The 853-nt window shown below is 63.8% G+C and overlaps 1 protein-coding gene across 1 annotated transcript in view; it reads left to right on the top strand.

Moving 5' to 3' along the window:
• Positions 1-853, top strand: part of LOC121103633 (transcription factor SOX-8-like) — an 11,321-nt gene that overhangs the window by 6,789 nt on the left and 3,679 nt on the right. Inside the window, exon 6 of the mRNA XM_040634461.1 lies at positions 274-503. Coding sequence (XP_040490395.1) covers positions 274-503 — 230 coding nt within the window. The remainder of the gene's footprint in view (positions 1-273; positions 504-853) is intronic.

Genomic DNA, 853 nt, shown 5'->3' with positions numbered 1-853 from the left:
CCCGCCTTAGAAAGTCCCAAAGGGAGGGGACTTACACAGGCTCCGGGCGAAGGGAAGTAAGGATGATGGAGATGGAAAGGTTTGGGGCTTGTTCTGGCATGTTCCTGTGACCCTAATGAGAACAGACCTCACCAGAAATCCTCCTTGGCCTGAGCCCCCTGTCCCCAGAGAGGGGAGCGCCTGCCTGGTGCCCGTTGAGGGTGCCCCCAGTAAGTGTCGAGGTTGGTGAGGCCCTCCCCCATGGCCATCCCACTTCTGCCCTTGGTGCTGCAGCTTGCTGAGTGAGAGTGAGAAGCGCCCCTTCGTGGAGGAGGCAGAGCGGCTGCGTGTCCAGCACAAGAAGGACCACCCGGATTACAAGTACCAGCCACGCCGCAGGAAGAGCGTGAAAACAGGCCAAGGCGACTCTGACTCGGGGGCCGAGCTGGGCCCCCACCCCGGCAGTGCTGTGTACAAGGCCGATGCGGGCCTCGGTGACCCACACCACCACAGCGACCACACAGGTGGGCTCCTGGGGCCCCACAGCATGTGCCTGCCCTAGCAGGAGAAGTGGGGGTTCCGGCATGCGCTGAGATGAGTAGTGGGGGTGGGGAGCCGGGGCTCACTCCCAGGGAAGGTGGCTTTGAGACGATCACGTGTTCCTCGAGGCGCGCAGGGAGGAGGGTCTGCTTGGCCCCTTGGAGCACAGAGGCCCTCACAGCTTTGCCTTGGTCCGGCGGGGTGACGTGGGTGTGGTCTGCCCTGCCTGAAGGCGTTTTTGCTTCCCCTGGCCTTGCTGCTGGTGCTGACCCAGCACTCCTGCCCCTGGCATGGTGGTCAGCAGCCCAGCTCTAGGATCAGACAGACCGGGGGG

Source organism: Ursus maritimus, unplaced genomic scaffold (genome assembly GCF_017311325.1).
Source record: "Ursus maritimus isolate PB19 unplaced genomic scaffold, ASM1731132v1 scaffold_2, whole genome shotgun sequence".
In the NCBI taxonomy this organism is placed as follows: Eukaryota; Metazoa; Chordata; class Mammalia; order Carnivora; family Ursidae; genus Ursus; species Ursus maritimus.
This window is presented reverse-complemented; position numbering and strand designations above follow the sequence as displayed.